This window comes from Mercenaria mercenaria, chromosome 11 (assembly GCF_021730395.1).
Source record: "Mercenaria mercenaria strain notata chromosome 11, MADL_Memer_1, whole genome shotgun sequence".
Classification (NCBI taxonomy): Eukaryota; Metazoa; Mollusca; class Bivalvia; order Venerida; family Veneridae; genus Mercenaria; species Mercenaria mercenaria.
In genome coordinates this window covers 27,508,004-27,525,680 of record NC_069371.1, presented here as the reverse complement: position 1 = coordinate 27,525,680, position 17,677 = coordinate 27,508,004, and the positions used below count along the sequence as shown (strand labels likewise).

At 35.5% G+C, this 17,677-nt stretch overlaps 1 protein-coding gene across 1 annotated transcript; it reads left to right on the top strand.

The window, feature by feature from the left end:
* The first annotated feature begins 13,689 nt into the window (after positions 1-13,689).
* Positions 13,690-17,371, top strand: LOC128547070 (uncharacterized). Its single transcript, XM_053518779.1, has 3 exons — positions 13,690-13,902; positions 15,085-15,302; positions 16,376-17,371. Exons 1-3 carry the CDS (start codon positions 13,743-13,745, stop codon positions 16,871-16,873), a joined length of 876 nt encoding a protein of 291 aa, XP_053374754.1. The 5' UTR covers positions 13,690-13,742; the 3' UTR covers positions 16,874-17,371.
* Positions 17,372-17,677: the final 306 nt, after the last annotated feature.

The following is a 17,677-nucleotide window of genomic DNA, read 5'->3' as shown; positions in this document are numbered from 1 at the left end:
TAGTGGTAAGCAATAATTTTGTCAGATTCAAAAATATTACACTGAAATTTTACCTCTGTAAAAAGTCCATGAAGCTTGACCTTAAGACTATATTACAGTCACTATAAATAATTTCTTCATAGAATATATCACTTTATTTTTTTTAAAATAATAAAAAAGATATAAACACTTCAATTGTTAAAAATAAAATTATTTGAAACTGTCAGAATCTGTAGTAAGAATTTCTGAACAAACGCACTCTCGTGCCAGTTGGACGGTGATCTGCGCTATGACAAATAATACCTTTCAGTGAAAATCCAATATTTTGATCAGTCTATGCGTCAGAATGTGTTTTTGTCTAGAAATACCAGTTAATCATCTTTTTCTCCAGAACCTGGAAGTAGGAAACTGTAGAATTGTGGGTAGTTAATTTTACCGACTTGTAGTAAACGAAAATTTAATTTTCAATAACTGTACCGATTGTCTCCCTTAAAGACACTGATTCTGGTATGCGAGGCGGCCTATGGTGATATGGTCTGCGTATTGGCGGTAAGGGCCAATATACACGACTGGGCCATTGATAGACTAGATTCTCTTTATCAATATGGCTACTGTATAGCTACTGTGCAGTACATAGATTGCATTTGATATTTCTCACCTTTATAGCAAACCAATTAATTCTCACCAGAAAGCCTGATTAAATTAGGACTAAACAAACAAAGTGCAGTGTGCCCATACCACGTGACTTTGACGTCATTTTATGGCTAAGACGGCAAGCCAAATTCCGTCGATTCGATTCTTCAAAGTGGCGTAAGTTCTTTATTTCTTGATCAAATATGACCAAATCAAGCGCAGGCTAAGGAAAAAAGTGAGTACTTCACTCACAAGTAAACGGTTTTATCAACAGATGAACAGTTTTGGCCTGAAAACGGGAAAACTGTTTTGTTTAGAGAAAATGAGCATGGTAAGACGGCAAGCAATGGCCCTTTTTGACAGAAAAACGGATGATTGTACACATCAGAGGTGTCGCACGTATTACCGATTCACAGGAATTTAATGCCGGCTCTGTTGGAGGCCTTAATTGACAAAAATGTAGCCGAATTATTTAAAAACTTTTTAAAAATCCAAAATATGCTAAGACGGCAAGTCCGCTAAGACGGCAAGTCATTTTTTATAGTAATATCGTCTATGGAGTCGCACTTCTCTACAAGCGATCACTGGATGTTTACCAATAGTAGATCATTCTACTTCTTGTCAAAACTATAGGAAAACGTCAAAGAACCGTTATATAAGTGAAGTCATATGATGTTTTGAACTAAGTTATATGCTTTTTTTTCTTTTTTTTTGTACAGCTAAATTGTGAGGCTTAATAGATAAATTAAACGAGAATTATGATTTGCTCTAGCAGGATTGGCATATAAGTGAGAACTGTTCTAGAAAGGTTAAGAATTCAAAAGCTACACATGTATACCATCTTGGATGTACCTCTGCGTGTCGGTCTTTAAGATTAAAGTATGTTAAAGCGTTTCGAAAACTAAAGAACAAATATACAGTTGGCAGCAGGCAACAACAAATAATACACATTTTTGACCGAATCAAAACTACTTTATATGTTCACAAGTCTGTTGTACATATGTTTGAGTGAATGTTTTCTTGACAAATCGTTATGTATTAAAATAAGGCTACTTATTAAGAAGAGCCATTTTGTCGACTTCCACAAATCAAAAACACAATTTTCAGATATATAGAATAATGTTTTGACAAATAAGAATCTTATGCTTAACTCAGTCTATAAGCTAGAAGACATGCTTTAAAAGGTATTTCTATGTAGCTGTGTTCAAAGTATTGAGTAGAATAGAAAAATCTTATTTTTTCCCCAAAATTTAACACGATATCACATATTAATATAGAAATGGAAACTCCACAGGTCGCTCAACACAACAAAAACGAAAATGTTGCAGGCTCGGTTTGATTGAGCCTGTTCATGGATGGTAGTGGAAATGCACGCTGCCGTCCACGCCCTCTAGCCCCGGGTTGAGCAGAACTCAACTTTTACACATGCTAAAAGTACAAAAAGCAATTTAGAGACATCCGCAGATGTATTCAAACGATGATGAACATGGAACCTTCACGTGATACACGTGTCGAGGCGTGTAATTCCAAGAAGAGCGGCGTTTGGTCCCCAGATAAAATAAAGGGTTTGCCCCAAACGAGAAAACAATGGGCAGAACTAAACAAACTAGAATTTAGGAAGGGGATCTGAGGTATGGAGCCTGCGTATCACAGGAACAGTCAAAAGACAAAATTCTCATACTTTCACAATTCTTGGAGAAAGGGTTGTATAATTCTACACATTTCTGCAAAATCAACTTCTTGTTTAGCCGAGCTTTATAAAATAAAATGTACTGATGTCACGACTTAACGACCTGTTTTCTATTTTAAGTAATCTTGACACCAAAACATTAAAAATGTTGCAACCCTACTTCTTTAATTCATGGGTTGTTGTCTTTAAACTCCACTACCTTGTTAAAATGTTTGTACAAACGACCGGCCCTGCTACAACAACAGTAGAAGTCAGTGGGGTCCGCCAAACTGGAAACTAGACCTGTATCTACCCCAAGATCCTGCTGTTTCGACTTCCGTGCAGTTTTGAGATAAGAAAAAGAACCATACACATGAAAATCATCGGGAGAAGACGCAAATGCCCCGTTGATATGCTTTGATTCAATTTTGCTTAAAAGAAATCAAACAGTTTCATTTATCGGGCACACATACTTAGAAACTTCACATCAGGCAAACATCAACATTTGATATACTAAGATAAGATTTATTAATTGGGTCGGAAAGTCAAATTACAAGTAACATTAGCTCTGATGAGATTTTTAACCGACTAGAAATTCTCGTTATATACTGTTTTGATTCTATTTTGTTTCATAATCTATTTTAAAAACTCTGTAGCTTTTACTCTGTTTTATTAACGTTTATCAAAATGACAACTTTCATGTAAATTTTTCAATTCAATAACAATTATAACAAGCAAATTCGATGAATTGGTATCCCCCGCCGAAAGGGTTTGTGGTGAGGAATGGCAAAAAAATATATCCGTCAAAAAGTTAAGGATGTTAATAAGAAGCAAATAATTTCATTAGTCAAAATCAATTTAACAGAAAACAAATGTTTAATTAAAGAGTACACAATAAATGTATGATACTTTGATCCTGACTAAAGAATTTATTTTGAATGGGATATGCTTATTGTAATAAGCTTAGCTTTTAAAATTAAAAGCAGTTAATTGAAATGTGAGCTTGAAGTTTAACTGGAACGAAATATTGTCTTTGAGTGGTTTGGCACCAGGTATTGCTGATTAACATGTACATTTGAACTTAAAAGAACAGATGTCCTTAAGAGAACACAGGTAAGATATCTTGAACATGGCTGAGGGCAAGGTTAACATGTTGAAGGTTTGAACATTTAAAAAAAAAAAAAGGAATGGAAATATAATTATATACATGTATGTATATATTTATTTTTTTAGGGGGTGGGGGTGCGGGGGAACGGGAGAGGAAACAAAATTTCACATGCTGATTATAAACATTGATGGAAAATTAAAAATGAATAAAAAAAGGGGTAAAAGGATGAAGTTGGGGGGGGGGGGCGGGTGGGGGACGATGCATGATTAGTGGTGGGCATGACTGTATGGAGGAGTGAGGTGGGGGAACTTGCATGCTGATAAATAATCATGGAAGGTTTGAAAAAAATCTAAAATAAGAAATGAAAAAAAAATATTATTTGTTTTTTTGGGGGAGGAGGGGGATGGGGTGTGACCAAGGCAAGTGGGTGACGAGGTGTAGGTGCGCAACTTCACACGTTTCTAATAAATGTTCACAGAAAAGAATGAAAGAAATTTAATGAAATTCTGCCGAATGGTAAGTTTGTTATGTACAAATATGTGGATTTTTTTTGGGGGGGGGGGGGGGGGGGGGGGGGGGGGGCAGAGGATGCATGATCAGTGGTGGGCATGACTGTATGGAGGAGTGAGGTGGGGAAATGGTACAACTTGCATGTTGATAAATAATCATGGAAGGTTTGAAAAAAATCTAAACTTAAATGAAAAAAAAAAATTCTTTTGGGAGGGTGGGGGGAGGGGGGTTGGGATGGGGAGGGAGTGTGACCAAGGCAAGTAGGTGACGAGGTGTGGGTGCGTAACTTCACATGTTTATAATAAATGTTCACAGAAAAGAATGAAAGAAATTTAATGAAATTCTGCCAAATGGTAAGTTTGTTATGTACAAATATGTGGATTTTTAGACAATTAAAGGGCAATAACTCTGAAGTTACAAAAGAAATCCGTATAAAATTGTGTGTGCACAACCACATTATTGTTGTACCTGTGGTTTTGCATGCTAAAGGTTGGCACGTGGCCGTTAACTGTAACCTATTGTAATCATGGGTTGCATACACACAAAAGAATTTGAATAGCCGCGGAGCAGGGCTTTTACCTGTAACGTGTAGCTTTCCATATAACAGTGGAGCACTGTAGCAATTAATATACTACATATAAAATTATTTATAAAAAGGAAATCTTAAACAAATATTTTGACTCAGCCTTACAGAGATATTAAAACGATAAAGCAAAATGTTAAATAATAACTAATAGGAATCAGTCGTTATAAAAGCTGTACAAAAATAAGGGTAAAATAAGAATAAAGGGAAGTAATTCAGAAAGAAAATCTATTTTTAAATTAAATAAAGTAGTTTATCATTTAACTTACTCCTACACAGTGATCTCCCTTGTCATTCGAATCAGGACAGGTAGAAAAAATCGCATACAGATCTATATCCTATACAACTAGAAAAAATGATTCAGATCATAATTATGCTGTTTTATTACTGACGAGTGCATTATGTATTAAGGCTAAACTAGAGAAATCTTTCTTATACGTTTTGAACTATTTTTTTCATGGCATATTTTTATGCGCTTCGGTCACGTCTGAGGTTTTTCTGAATTGTTTTAAAGGAATACACCTCCGCTTTTCAACTTAGTCATGCTCGATGGATCAACAGACTTAAAAACATAATTTTAATACGAAATGACGCATTCTTTAACCTTATTGTATTTACATATGTATGAAAATATCAACCGACTGTAGAACAATGTTCAGAAAACATCAATAAGAATATCTGTCGATTAGCCCGAAAAAACGGGCAAAAACCTTACTGCGGATTAATCTTTCTTTCAGTGAAAATGGTTAGGCTGATATTTTTGCAAGTTCTGGAATACGGTTTATTATAGGTCTCAACCACTTCGTGGGTTCAACCTAAAAATCAATTTAGCAACATCCGATGATGTATTCATTCGGCGATACATATGGTAATTTCAATGATAGTGTGTAATTCCACCAAAACGGTGTATGGTCCAAAGTTAAAATAATTGTTTTGCCTTAATGAGAAAACAGTGAGGATAAACCGTTCATATCTCTTTTGCCCAGCACTAGTGATTTAAGGAGAAGATGAAAGATGATCAATGAATGTCACTGAACTTTTATGTAAGTGTTCATTGAAGGTTCCATGTTCACCGCCGTTTGAATACATCTGCGGATGTCTCTAAATTGCTTATTGTACTTTTAGCATGTGTAAATGTTGAGTTCTGCTCAACCCGGGGCTAGAGGGCGTGGACGGTAGCATGCATTTCCACTGCCGTCCATGAACAGGCTCAATCAAACCGAGCCTGTAACATTTTCGTTTTTGTCGTGTTGGGTGATCTGTAAAGTTTCCACTTTTCTCTATTTTATTTCACAAGCATTGATAAAACATAGTAAAAATGTTACTGACGGACGGATTGATAGAAGGATGGACGGCCTGTAACCACAGAAGTGTTGAATTACGTAAGTTGGTGCAACTAGGTATATCTAATAAAAATGACTTGCCGTCTTAGCGGACTTGCCGTCTTAGCATATTTTGGATTTTTTAAAAGTTTTTAAATAATTCTGCTACATTTTTGTCAATTAAGGCCTCCCACAGAGCCAGCATTAGATTCCTGTGAATCGGTAATACGTGCGACTTCTTTGATGTGTACAATCATCCGTTTTTCTGTCAAAAAGGGCTCTTGCTTGCCGTCTTACCATGCTCATATTCCCTAAACAAAACAGTTTTCCCGTTTTCAGGCCAAAACTGTTCATCTGTTGATAAAACCGTTTACTTGTGAGTGAAGTACTCACTTTTTTCCTTAGCCTGTACTTTATTTGGTCATATTTGATCAAGAAATAAAGAACTTACGCCACTTCGAAGAATCGAATCGACGGAATTAGGCTTGCCGTCTTAGCCATAAAATGACGTCAAAGTCACGTGGTATGGGCACACTGATAAGATACAACAGTATTTTCATTTTTTAATAAATCAAGTTTTATTACAATAATATTTATTAAAAATGCAACTGAACGCTTCATTAATTTCTAATGAAATATTTTTTTTTGGTTTTATTTTGTTACTTAGATAAAAAGATCATAATAATTGAATAAAAAAACCTTGTCATTTCTCTTTTTCAGTTTTAAATAATTATTTTGTTTTCTATTAAATAAAGGTAAGAGTTTTCAAAAAGGGTGAGAATTGGTTTGCTGTAAGAGTTATAATTTAATTGGTCAGGACATTACTCAACATGACTGAGCAATATTACAATAATCAATAAAATGCAAAAGATATAGTAAATAATTAACCAATTATCTGTACATACCAATATTTTTTTTGACCCTCTGACATGGACTACATGACAAGTCTACAGGGGTTTTATGGACCCTTATCAGACTGGACCAGACAGGATCCTGCTTATTGGGGATTAAGATGTCTGGCATTTGGTGGGGCGGGGGTGGGGGGGGGAGGGGGGATCATTTATATAGATTTTCTTTGCCTTTAAACTCCAAAATGACTTACCGAATATAGATCTAGTCTAGAAAGGGTTACACGTTTGATTTTGGTACAATGTACACGATAAGTTTTTTTTTTTTAAATCATTTTTGTATTTCATGATGATATATTTGACAAAAATGAAAGAGTTACAAATACCCTGATCCAATACAATATACGACTATGATGTCTGCTCTTAATTATATAATGGCACAATTCTCGCTGAAAGCTGCTTGATTGCTCACAAATGTTCAGCAAGGTGATAGGTTTTCAAAAATGTGATTACAAATAGAAAATAAGAATAACAAGAGGCCCAAATGGGCCTAAGTCGCTCATCTGAGGCAGACCTTGACCCAATTACATTTTGCTTGTGACAAAGTATTAAATTTAAAAAACAAACCCAAAACAAAAAAAAAATAAATAAAAAAATGCATTATTACAGTTTCGCTAGTTTTTCTCTCTATTTTAGCTCTAGCGGCCTCTATTTGTAAGATGACCATATAATGATGCCACAGAACAAAGTTTAATTACCGCCTCGATAGCCTAGTGGTAGAGCGTCCGCTTCGAGTGCGGGAGGTCGTGGGTTCGATCCCCGGCCGCGTCATACCAAAGACGTAAAAAGTGGTACCAGTAGCTTCCTTGTTTGGCGCTCAGCATTAAAGGGGTGTCGAGAGTGATTATTATAAGTTGTGGAACATCATTCGCAATTGACCCAAAAATAAATCATGTATAAACTAATGAAGATCCATCATGCGGCGGTTCATGGGAAGAAGTCGTTTAAAGGTATTTCTATTTGTAGCGGTTTCTAAAAGGGGCCGATTGTTCCCCTTTGAAATAACTTTGGAGAGTACTATATAATGATGCTACAGACCAAGTTTGATGAAGATCCATCAAGCGGTTCATGAGAAGAAGTCGTTTAAAGGTATTTCTATTTTTAGCTCTAGCGGGCCCTAAAAGGGTCCAAGTGTCCCCATGGGAGAGGACCATATATAATGTTACAGACCAAGTTCTCAATACGATACGAGATATCAGTCATACTTTTTGATGGCCTGTAGGTGTACTGGGGATAGACGAAGCAAACAAATTGCTGCACAGGGGATAGCTATTAAGTGGACTGAGGATAGTAATGATGTATTTTGAACAATGTGACTGTGATGATGATTTTCCATTGCATATACGACGTTTTACCTCAAAGCAAAGTCGGAGGGATATATGGTTTCGACGTTGTCCATACCGAGGGATGAGAGCGAAACTGTATTAGGTGCTTCTTTATCTATATTTACTTAGAACACTTACGCTCATCTCGTCGGTCTTTTTCGTCCATGTTCTTCCACAGATTGGTTATATTGAGTTTATATCGCATACAAAGATACTTGGGGTTCTTATAGTCTAAGTTACTTCCTTCAGTTTCTAATTCCATGTAAACATAGACTTTAACACAAACGTAAGTATATTTATATTTCAAATTAATAGAAGTATGGTCAAACGATATTAAGTTCGTATAGAATTAGTTAACTAGTGTTTATTTACCAATTTAACCTTTCATAAGCATCAACTTTCGACTCGCAAATATTTGGCACATTCAAATATAGTTCTGGCTGGCGCTCTTTTTATGCTTGATGATTGAAGAAAACCTATTCTTGGCGATTAAGCACATCCGTCTTTCCGTTAATCTAAGTTGCAAATATATCATATAAAAATGTTAGCTTGTCAATGGAGTTTAAATCTGATTTATTGACAAACACAAAACGTCTGACCATTAGAAGTTATGTGGTGTGTACCATATAAAATTATGGTATTTCTTTGTAAAGCACATCGGTTTTGCATCTGTGCATCATTGTTATTCTGAAAATAAAGTAATTTGGTAGGAAACTGAACAATAATCGAATAACTGGTAACGAAGATGACATAAAAAGTTGTTGCTTTCTCCTGTCCGCCTCTGGTAAGCGGATTAAAGTTGTCTAGTTTCCACTGTCCACGAAATACCCATGAATTACCGGAAAACTTAGACTAGCTCCTAGACTATGATATATCTTTTTTTACATTTTTACGATCAAATGTAGTGAACTGAGCCAGTCTATATTCTATGTCCAATATCATGATAATTTCAACATCATTCCTCTGTGAAAATCTCTAAAATAGACTGGCTTTTGTCTCTATAAAATTGAAATCATCAAAAAAAAAAAAATGTAGAAATATATTATTATCAGTCTAGTGGCTAGTCTACGGAAAACTATGCTTAAAGAAAGAACAACGTATCAGCCATTGGAATACGAGCAAACCTACAGACGAGCAAACCTACTTATCATTTTCTAGGCTATACCCGGTGTCCGTTTCCCCGCCATAGGAGTCACAATTTAGACAGATTAGTGAGGTCGCTTTCGAATACTTCAAAATTGTAAACCGCCATAATTTAAGCCAACACGCAGGTCAAAATCACGACCAGGATATGCCATATATATATATATGTAGGTCTAATGCAACGAAAATTCACTTTTCTTAAAGGGGAGTGAGCTTTCATTGCATTAGGGCTTAACGTTCACTGAAAAATCGCAAAATATCAACGACCTACATCTACGTCAGGAACGTAGCTAGTGCCCGAGAATATGTACGCAAGTTATCTTAAGGGATCCGGGGGCAACTTCCCGGAATTTGTTTGTTTTCCAGAATCAAAAAGTATTTCCATAATACAATTGAGCAAATTTGAACAATCAAATATCCGTAAATTGTAGATAATTTATTTCTAACACGTTGGTCACAGAAAAAATATTGCTATACATTGCAAACTTTTCCAAAATTCTTAATTATAGATATAGAAGAATATAGAAAATTTCATCGGAATTTTTCTTTAATGGCAGTACTTAGTTTTTAAGTTGATATTCATAAATAAATTACTTTAATTACATGTAGATCTAGGCTACAACACTTAAGATATATAAGAATAAACCTTGCGTTATCGATTTTATGTTAATCATGAATACATGGTGGGCAGTTGTCATTTTCCAATTTCCATTCCATTTATTTTTCACATTCCGCTTATTTTAGGAATAGTTGTCAAGATTAGGCAAAATATATAAGGCAGTCGTCTTGTAACACGAGAGCTCTTCCTTGCATACGTAAATGACCTCCCACAAAAGTACTCTAGTCTAAAGTGCGTCTATTTGCAGATGACATTGCAATAAACATATCACTTACCTCTGTCAGACAATTAAATACCTTCCAAAACGACATTAAACACTAGAAAGTGGGAGTTGGATATGGAATACAATCTCACCAAGTGTCAAGCTATCCACGTCACAAGAAGGAAACATCATATTCCCTCACAATACAACCTGCATAATACGCCACTAGAATCTGTTACCTTAGCAAAATACCTTGAAACGATCTCTCGTGGACACCCGCATAAATCGGTCATAAATCGGTCAACCAAAAGGCCAATCAAACTCTAGGTTCCTTCGCAGGAATATAAAGGTCAACTCAAAACCCCTTAGGTCCATGGCATATCAGACCCTCGTCAGGCCACAGCTGGAATATAGCCCTGAAGTCTGGCCTCCACACACACAAACCCAAATAGTCCAAAGACGGACAGCACGTTGGACTATGTCGGACTTTGATCGCACTCCCAGTGTCACTGACATGCTATACAGTCGAAAGTGACGCAGGGTATATCTCCGGCCCATTAACTCCCGTATAAAATCTCAAATCAACTGCAATCCACATGGAAGATTATCTCATCCCCATAACAGGGCAATCACGCCATTATCATCCGCTGTCATACAGGTTAATCTCTGCAACCACTGACTAACTGACTACTACAAATACGCCTTCTCCCCCCCCCCCCCCCCCCAGGAGGAATATAGTCCTATCTTCCACCCGACATTCCCTTTCTTTCAACCTTTGAACATTTCAACGCCGCTGTTTGCAATATTGAACATACTCCACCATAACCTTGCTCATCACCCCTGTTTTTATCTTTTAAATCATTATCACATTTTCCTTTCGCTTTTTTTGGCCCGATTTTCTATTATTTTCTAATAACAATATTTGTGGCTTGAACGAAAGTGTCTTCATCCCTGTAACGGTTTAGACATGGATATAGATAGGTAGGTAGGTAGATAGATATTGCTTTCTGTACTTCTTTCAGCTGGAATATACAGAATAAAAAATCTCATTGACATTATTGCGTGGATGAAAATAGGTTTTACCATACAAAATACCTAAAGATGAGAAGATTTTATGTGTCACCTCTGTGAAACCTTTAACAGGCTAATGTTACTAATAGAAAGAGTGTAAGTAGTTAGAAGTTGCAGACGACAGGACAGCATGCATTAAGCATCATTGAACGCATGACTGTTTGAAGATTAACTAAACCTAAAGGAAAATTTAATGTTCACCGGTATGGAGACAGTCAATCTACAGTGTTAAAAAGAGAAAGAACATGAAAACTGTACCCCATCCCTGTTTACATTGCATTTTAACACTTTTCTACTTCATTTTTTTAGGACCATATGTTCGCATCTACGTATTTTGCGTACAGCGTCGGTGATATTGAACATACAGCGCAGGCGTATCATGTGAGAACTGAAGGAGAGAAAAATAATAAAATGCTGCTGTGCTATGGCTATTAAAACAAAGTAAGTAGCTTTAATGAATAAAGCAGCCTGCCGCTAAGTAAATAGACCAAGGCTGGTACATAGTTTAGGAGGGTAAAGGAATTTGACTAATATATGAAATTAGCATGTTCTTATCTCTTGTATGGCCTGGCCTGATGAGCCCATTTTTGACAAAGTCGGGTCGGGCCAGGTCATGCCAGAATTTCCGAAAAATTACCGTATATAAATATCCATATTTCTTCCACAAAAGAACTTTGTACTGAAATCTATAACTACTGTAAAATGCTTACACACAAGACATTTCAGGATAAAACTGCAACAATTTTGTTTGCATTTAAAACTTGCTATGTTAACGGCTGTCAGTGCATCAGGGCAATCATTAATTATATCAATATTGATCTAATTTCGGTGAATCCGGTCACCACTGGCAAAAGGTGTAATTAAAGGATATAAGAGCTCGCACTGTTTCAAAATACCAAAGACTTTTGTGTTTTTTCTTGACAATTATACAGATAAATGGCAATTATTTTACCTCTCTGTTGCCAGAGAACTCCTTTGAGATCAAACATGGATTCAGTCAAAACTCTAATCAATCTGTATAAAACGACAGAAATCAGCCACCAAAATATAAAAGTATCTTCACCATGAATCTGATTTACTGAGATCTTATCTTTAGGTTATGGGAGGCTATGGATATATTTCTGAATTATTTAATTCAGTGTGTTACTTGTGATAAATGGCATGGTACTTTTTATGATTTTTTTATGTTTGGTATGTATGTGAATACATATAAAATGATGATACCTAAATAAATAAAAAATATTTTCCTTAGTAAAACATTACAATAAAAAACGACTTCTTATTTTGTTGATTATTTTCATGAGAGTGAAAGGAAGCAATTATGTAAACCAGGCTTATGAGCCACTTATTCGGGCAGAGCCGATGGAATTAAAGTCTAACACGTGACTTCGATAAATGGCTTCCTCTGTGAGCTGTGTAAATTATCAAAAATAGTGACATAAAATAATTGGACGCAGTTCTAAGAGTGATATTTAATTGAATTAATGGCAAAGGAATACTAGCACCGTAGACATCCGACAGTTATGCTACGAACGGTAGGTATGTTTCTTGATCAACCAGTTGTATTGGGTGTGTGTGGGGAGAGGGAGGTGGTAGGGGGTAGTAGTAGTTTGCTGTTGTTGCTGGTTGTGGGGTGAAAATATTATTATTATCGTTTTTATGATGCTAGCATTTTCTGACAGGTTCATCTTCTTGAAAGTAACACTTATAACATTGGAATATGTTTATTTTCTTTGCGTTCTGATTACAGTAATATGAGGATAACTCAGTCACTACCCTGGGAAATCATCGGATTTGTGATTTGTCCATACACAAAGTCTTATCGAAGTACACAATTCAATATCAAAAACATTATACGAATTCTGTTTACATGTACTTTGAGTTATAGCTTTTGACTAAATTTATCCATTTTATAGTTTCTTACATTGAAAGATATATTTAATATTTCTCACAGTGAAAATACCAAATATATTTCACTCAAATATTTCGGTACGAACTTCCACTAAGAGAAAGAAATATCCTCTACGTATTGGATCAATAATCACCTAAATCATCCAGAGTGCATCTGTGGTACTCCCACATAAACACACTGCTGTTTTAGAACCAAAACAAGCGGTATTAATAGTAGCTGCATTATCACCTATAATTAATGCAAAGTATGATCTCTGAATACCCCCTTTTCTAAACTGTATACATTTTGATTTTTTCTGTATTATTATCAGCACCTGCCACTACTTGTCGTATATATGCTGTTTTTTTTCAATGTTTATAAAGATTGTTTTTCTTGTTACAGCAAAGAATGCAAATTAGCCAAGCTCTGATGCCTCTGTGTTTTTGCTGTAGAATAAACATCATCTCTAGTTTGGACACTCGTCAGAATAAAAGGTCAACTGCGGTTGTGGAAAGAATCTTTTCTCGGCGTCCGTACGTGCAACCATCACGTCGCCCCTTTGTACACTATACACGGAGGCCACTTTTGCAAATATCAAGTCGCACCTTCGTGCAAACATCAAGTCATTCCTTTGTGCAAGCATCGCGTCGCCCCTTTATGCACCATACACGGCGGCCACGTTTGCAAACATCAAGTCGCATCTTTTCTCAAACAACAAGTCACCCATACAAGTGCAAAACTCTCGAAGTTCTCTGACAACTTTATTGACCTACTGCGATATGAAATCTTTTTGTGATATCAAATGGGATGTATTTGTACCATATTTGTTTTATTCTGGAAGTGTGATGCTACTAACCAACCAAATACCTTTGAACAACTTCAATTTTACCAGGTTAAACTCCGAAATTACCAAGAAAGGAGAGGGTGCAATAGTTGCAGGTAAACAACAACAATCAAATCTATATGTATTGACTAGTATTGAAAAATGAAAAAGTGACCTCTTATAACAAATCACATCATACTCTTTGTAGAGAAAATTTTGACATTTAAAAGCATATTGCACAGCAAGCTAGCAGGATATATAGTTTAGTCCAAGTTTCAGAGGTGGACTGACAGCGTTTGAATACTCATTCTAATATGATTAGCAATGCTTAAATCATCACAGCGATATTATGTTTACGTCACGTTGACGTGATATTTAGAGCCATGTATTCGTCGAAAAATAGCGTTTTAAAATTTGATCAAATATTCTACTTAAAACGTGTTTAAAACGAAATATCATATAGCACAACTGTCTTGATTAATTTACACACTGAGCTGGTTATTCAATGTGCAGAATAATTCGCCAGTATCTGCGCCCTAGTCGAAGTATTACCATTTTCAGTCCTGGCGTGTATAAACAAAGGAGCGTAACGACTAACCATTTGGCGCCATACATGCGCAAAGAAACAGTTCTATCATATTTGATCTAAATTTTACAATAAAAAACATATTAGAATTGAAATAACTTATAGCAAAACCGTGTCTGAACACTATTTATACACTCTGGCTGTAATACGTCATATGAAATAATTGCACTCGGGCTGCGCCCTCGTAAAATTATTACGCCTTGCTCATTGTTTCGTAACCAAAGACTAATTTCCTAATCAGAATTTGCACAGTTTAACTGCACACGAGTGTATGCATATGAAATGGCAAATTAATATTCAGTTTATTTATGGTAAAGGGTAAAGTTTGCAGTAATAATTTTATAGTTTTAGTCTTAATTCTGTTTCATTAGACGCTTATAATTTTACTATTTTTTAATTATCCAAAGATATTGTCTGTCATTGATCCATTAGAAAAATGTATGCTTTGTAAAAAGTCTTTTTATTTATAATGCGACATAAAGTCCAAGCTGCTTAACGCTTTATCATGAATTATTCGCCCTTGAAGTTTAATGTGTGTATGTGTACGTAGATTCTATTTATATTTAAATACATATACTCAGTACAAAGGATGAATTCATTATTTACAGAATATCATATGATATATAATTAAAGTAGTCATTTTACCGCTCATAACTTTGTGAAAAGGAGTTTTAACAATTAATTTCACATACATTCATTTGTTTTAATAAAGGTTATGCTGTTATGCGGACTTTGACGTTATTCGACACGAGGTTTAGGCTTGCAAGGGCATTGCATGACATCTTGAACAATGCAGGAGTTATTGGAGATACTAGAAAGGGAAAAGCAAGAACAAACCATTTCGTTAAGAAAGGAAGCTTTGAGCTGACTTGGGAAGACTTCTCCTTGTTGGAGCCCAAGCACATACGCCGTTCTAACAGAAAAGGACAGGTAAAAAAATCCTTTGAATAAAAGTTATTCACAGATCTAAATATTTATTTCAAATTAATTTCCGTTCATTTTATCCATGTTCTTTTGTGAAATTCACCACAGTAATAGCCTGAAAATATAAGGGACACCGGCGCATTTGGGACTTCAAGGTCTAGACATACAGTCTACGGACCAAAGTCTTGAGTCTGGCATGTTTCCATTTATGAAAATCACATGCAATTACAAACTTCACTTTCATTAATGACGATTACTTTAATATAATCTGCTTAAACCATAGTGCATCTAAGTCTTTTTATTCTGACCTTGGAGTTCAAGTCTTAGCTTATAAGCCCAACTGTAGCCATCATATTATATTACCAAATACTTCCAAAGTCTCTTGGGGTAGTCTTTATTAAAAGAAGGAGCTATCGGCTGACACGCTCTCGGGTAATGGTGGTATCTGAGCTAAACACTTGAATGAAGAAATCATATGTCATACTTATTTAGCAGGATAAAAGGACTGAATTGTAAATGTTAGTTCCATTTTAAAGAATTACGTTACATTTCAAGGAAAGGAAAGACAGCCTCTTTAACTCGACTTATGTAAATCCCCATTAATATTACACAGTCGCTATAATATGTATTTCAATATTCAAAATGTAAACTCTTTTAAAACGAAAGTTCCAATGGGAAAAGTGTAGGTTATTTATCTCGATGACACGAGAAATTGTATGGTACTCCGATACTCGTAGCTACGTGATAATAAATTTGCAACTGTGAGCTAGTATCTTTTTACCACGATTTAGCTCCTCATTTATACTACTTTAGTGTACATCATGGTCACGTAATGAAAAAAAAAACAACAACAACACTGGACCTCTCGGGGGCTTCGATGAAATAAACAACACCAACAACAACAACAACAAAAAAACCCACAAGTTTTTCCCCTATATAATTATTACCAATTGATTGCGACTACACCAGGATAGGCCAGGTGGCATTCGAAGTGACAGTTACAAATAACATGATACTTCTTTTTAACAAAATTAAGACACATGGTGTATTGGAAATTAATTTTTTATCTCATTTTGCAGAAAGCGACATGGAGAGGAACTATAGACATGGACAGTGGGGCACCCGTCATACAGGTGATCGTACAAAATTCAACAAGGCCAGCCTTTGTAATTCGGATGCAAGGGACTACAATAAAAATCAAATATGGTTACTCACGAAAATTGATAAAGGCCATTTCAAAAAATCCTTTTGGAAACTTTTCAAAACTGAGTCAGACTGGGAAAAACGTGTTTCATGACATCTATGGGGACTTTTCAATTTTCTTTCTTCATGAAAATGATCTACTTAGCAAGAAATGTTTCTCAGATAAACTCTTTGCCTTTGAAAAGTTGGAACATAAACATTGTCTTTTCAAATCAAATGAGCCATCGGTACCAAAATCAGTTGATGATATTGTTAAGATTTTGAAGTCAGTTGATAGTTTTGATCTTTTCGGAAAGCGAAACAAATTTTGTCGGCCTTATCAAACAACTACCGTCAGGATCTGGGGTCTAGCTGGTGGTATAGGGGCGTGGTGAACTGTTCTTACAGGTACACGTGCAGGCACACAAAAGCCTTTTCTTGCAGTAAAACTGCAGACATCTTTCATCACATTTTGTTTGCTTGAAACAGTACTTTATTTTTCTTGACAGTTTTGATATTACAAGTTACAGCATAAAGGATTTAGTACGAAACGAAACGCTCTTCCTATACACGTTTATTACATGTTTCCAGTAATCAGATATCATATATACCAGTAAACATTGACATATATTCTGTAACTACATAGTGAAAAATATCACAATATACTTCGATAGTTGCGCGGGCCAAAAGGGTAAACTGCCTAAAACCTTTAAATAGGAATGAATAAAAATGAAAATTTGTTTGTTCTACATATATATCTTTATCATGTATTAAGCCAATTCTGCCCCATGTACATGCATCAATATAACATAATCACAGAAGAAATCACAGTGAAAACATACAAGATGTGTAAGCAAGTTGGCAATAAAATATATCATTAGATACACACTTCATATCAAGTTTTCGACTCGCAACTATTGGTACATTCAAGTATAGTTCTGGCTGGTGCTTTCTTCTTATGCTTGATGATTGAAAAAAAACACCCTATTCTTGGCGTCTGACCCTTAGAAGATGTGGTGTTTACTATCAATGGTATTTCTTTATAAATCCCATCGGTTTTGCATCTGTACAACATTCTGAAAATAAAGTCATTTAGTAGAAAATTGAACAATAATCGAATAATTGGTAACGAAGATGACATAAAAAGTTAGTGGTTTAGAGTTGTCTTGTTTCCACTGTCTACGAAATACCCATGAAAT